At 42.1% G+C, this 3,890-nt stretch overlaps 1 protein-coding gene across 1 annotated transcript in view; it reads right to left on the bottom strand.

Moving 5' to 3' along the window:
* LOC144975773 (uncharacterized) overlaps positions 1–3,631 on the bottom strand; it is a 9,606-nt gene extending 5,975 nt beyond the window's left edge. The window contains exon 1 of the mRNA XM_078919960.1: positions 3,497–3,631. Coding sequence (XP_078776086.1) covers positions 3,497–3,631 — 135 coding nt within the window. The remainder of the gene's footprint in view (positions 1–3,496) is intronic.
* Between the last annotated feature and the right edge of the window lie 259 nt (positions 3,632–3,890).

The raw sequence follows: 3,890 nt of genomic DNA on the forward strand, positions 1-3,890 counted from the left end.
CAAGGGTTCCATGGTCAACAGCAACATTTAACATGTAGGACGGGACATGACGCCTGTTAGGCGATATTACAATTTTTCGGACAAAGACAACGCTGTTAACGGCCAGGTACACATTTTACACCTGAGTACGATGAGAGAATGTGAGTAAAGAGCATTCTCCAAGGACTCAACTATGCGCCGAGCACGAAGCTCGAACCCAGGACATTCCGATCCGAAAGCGAGTGTTATACCACTAGACCACATAACTAATAGAGCATTTAAAACAATAAAACTTAACAGTAATTATCTCAAGGTTTTGTTCTCGTTGCTTTTACATAATATCTCTGAATAATAATATAGGTACGGAGTCCATGATACGAGATCAAAGAAAAAAAAAGCCGACGCCCTTGGATGGTGTTATTAAAACTATCCTTATGTCTTCCTTTTTACCGACACTGATGTGACCTAATTGTGTTGCAAGCGCCGTAAAACCCTTTACTAACAAACGCTTTGTATTCGTCGCTCTACTGCATTGAACTCAAGGGTGTGTATTTTTTACGAAACCCGCCGGAACACGACAAATCCCGACAAAGTTGTGGGAAGTAAGTAGCAGTAGGGAGTGAACCTGGAACTCAGGGAAGTGTACACCATTGGGGAGTGAACCTGAGACTCGTAAAAAAGCAATCAGTGCTTTTTTACAAAACCCGCCGAAACCCTGCAAAGTTATGGGAAGTAGACACAACTGTGGGGAGTGAACCTGAGACTCAGGGAAGTGTACACGAGTCGGGAGTGAACCTGAGACTATGGTTATCGGCGGGTTTCGTAAAAAAGCAATCAGTGCTACGAAACCCGCCGAAACCTGACGAACCGCGATGAAACCTGACAATATCCGACAAAGTTACGGGAACTAGGCAACAGCGGGGGGTGAACCTGGGAATCAGGGCGGTGTACACCAGTGGGGAGTGAACCTGGGAATATGTAAAAAGGATATCAGTGGGGAATACACCTGGGACTAAAGGGAGATTGATACCCTTGAAAGTTGAAGCCGGATATGGGAGTTGAGTACCAGAGGAGAATGAACCTGGCACTATAGGAGATGGGCGCCAGTGGGGAGTGAACCTGGGACTCAGGGAAGTGCGCACCAATTGGGAGTTAACCTGGGAATGTGGGAGATGGATACCTGTGGGTATCCGAGCCGAACTATAGGAATTGGGTACCAGAGGAGAGTGAACCTGACACTATAGGAGGTGGGCGCCAGTGGGGAGTGAACCTGGGACTCAGGGAATTGCACACCTGTGGGGAGTTAACCTGGGAGTATGTAAAAAGGATATCAGTGGGAAATAAACCTGGGACTAATGGGAGATGAATACCATTGATAGTTGAAGCCGGATATGAGAGTTTGGTACCAGAGGAGAATGAACCTGACAGTATAGGAGGTGGGCGCCATTGGGGAGTGAACCTGGGACTATGAAAAATGATATCAGTGGGAAATAAACCTGGGACTAAAGGGAGATGAATACCATTGAAAGTTGAAGCCGGATATGAGAGTTTGGTACCAGAGGAGAATGAACCTGACAGTATAGGAGGTGAGCGCCAGTGGGGAGTGAACCTGGGACTATGTAAAAAGGATAGCAGTGGGAAATAAACCTGGGACTAAAGGGAGATGGATACCATTGAAAGTTGAAGCCGGATATGAGAGTTGGGTACCAGAGGAGAATGAACCTGACACTATGGAGGTGGGCGCCAGTGAGGAGTAAACCTGGGACTACGTAAAAAAGATATCAGTGGGAAATAAACCTGGGACTAAAGGGAGATGGATACCATTGAAAGTTGAAGCCGGATATGAGAGTTTAGTACCAGAGGAGAATGAACCTGACACTATAGGAGGTGGGCGCCAGTGGGGAGTGAACCTGGGACTAGGTAAAAAGGATATCAGTGGGAAATAAACCTGGGACTAAAGGGGGGAGGGGGAGGGGGAGGAGGTGGTTCTTTTTAAGATAATAATCACAGCCCCCCCCCCCCTCACCAAAGAATGTCAGAAATGAGATTGCAAGTTATCGGCGGCGATATTACAATTTTTGGGACAAAGACAACGCTGTCAACGGCCAGGTACTCGTTTTACACCTGAATACGGTGAAAGAATGAGTAAAGAGCCTTCTATTAGGACTCAACTATGCGCCGAGCGCGAAGCTCGAACCCTGGCCCTTCCGATCCGAAAGCAAATGTCATACCACTAGGCACCACATAGCCTCGCAGCTAACATACCCCCCCCCCCCCCCCCCCCCCCCCCAAATTTATTTTGTACTCTTCTTTTTTTGTAATTCAATTTTGGCAAGATAGACCATGATTTTGGCCTCTCGTGAAAAGCCGTGTTTTCATTAATGCAATTGTCGGCGGCTTTTTTCTGTTTTGATCTCGTGTCATTGTCTCCCATGCACCCAACATCCCGGTATGCATTGTTATCTAATATTAAATGACACAAGAATGCCACGCCCCCGATCGCCGATCGCCTCGAAAAATATTCAGCAAGCCGGGCTTTGCGAGTGACCGACCGACCGGTTTGGTGAGAGCTTATTGTCTATCATCACGGCTAATCTCTTTGACTCTTAAAAATGTTGAAAACAAAAGAGTGAAAGTTAATCCAATCTGAATAAGATGTCGGCTTGTCTCAAAGCTGCTTTTGCCAGTCAAAATCTATACAGGGCTGCCATTTGTTTGTTTTATTCAGTCAAATTGCTCACCCTATGGTGGACTAAGACCAATGTTTACAATAATTGGTTTGTGTTTACCATAAATATGTGTAAAATGTTGCAATACTGGACAGGAAACTCAACTTCGGTTAATCGCAACATTTTCGCTGATCCCAAGGTATTGCGATCATTCGGAGTGGACTTTATTATTATTATTATTATTATTATTATTATTATTATTATTATTATTATTATTATTATTATTATTATTAGAAGAAGAAGAAGAAGAAGAAGAAGAAGAAGAAGAAGAAGAAGAAGAAGAAGAAGAAGAAGAAGAAGGAGGAGGAGGAGGAGGAGAAGAAGCAGGAGGAGGAAAGAGGAGAAGAAGAAGAACAACAACAATAACAACAACAGCAACAAAAGAAAATGAAACAGATGAGTAGAAATAAATAATCTGGATTATTGGGGGGGGGGGGGGATATTATTTATACTCACTCCATAAATAGATAATACTTATACAGGGCTAAATATTTACATATATACAAAATTATAACATAGTATTCATACATAGGAGAAAAGAAGACATTGAAACAAAAAAGGGGGACAATCAAATTATTAGAAAGATAGGTATTGTGATAAGCAGTATGTATTTAGGTAGACATGTTGATAGATAGATAGATAGATAGATAGATAGATAGATAGATAGATAGATAGATAGATAGATAGATAGATAGATAGATAGATAGATAGATAGATATATAGATAGAAGATAAATAAATAAATAAATAGATAGATGGATGGACATTATTACATTTGATTCAACTCACATTATGGCCATTCTTGTGTCGTTTGTTTTCTTTCCTTTCCAATTCCACGGGCTGTTTTCTTTTTCTACTTGAAAACGTGTCTTGAAGGTCATCATGTCTGACGCTGGCATCCTTCACTGATGACGGTTCGGCCATTGTAGATGTGATTGGCAGATTCTTGCTGTTGCTGAAACGGTTGGATGATGATGAAGGGATTTTTGACAACAAACACAAATCTATTGTTCAAAATCCAGAAAATAGTCACGTCACATACACCAATGAATGAATCAATAAATCACACAATTAAGTCAATATCCAATAGCCAAGTTATGACCTAAAAGTAAAGCCAATCGCTATTTTGCTCCAATGAATTTGAATAATTTGTAGATAAATGTTATAGTAAAACTTGTCACTG

The sequence above is a fragment of the Berghia stephanieae genome, chromosome 6 (assembly GCF_034508935.2).
Source record: "Berghia stephanieae isolate SIO BIC M18660-M18661 chromosome 6, UCSD_Bste_1.3, whole genome shotgun sequence".
Taxonomy (NCBI): Eukaryota; Metazoa; Mollusca; class Gastropoda; order Nudibranchia; family Aeolidiidae; genus Berghia; species Berghia stephanieae.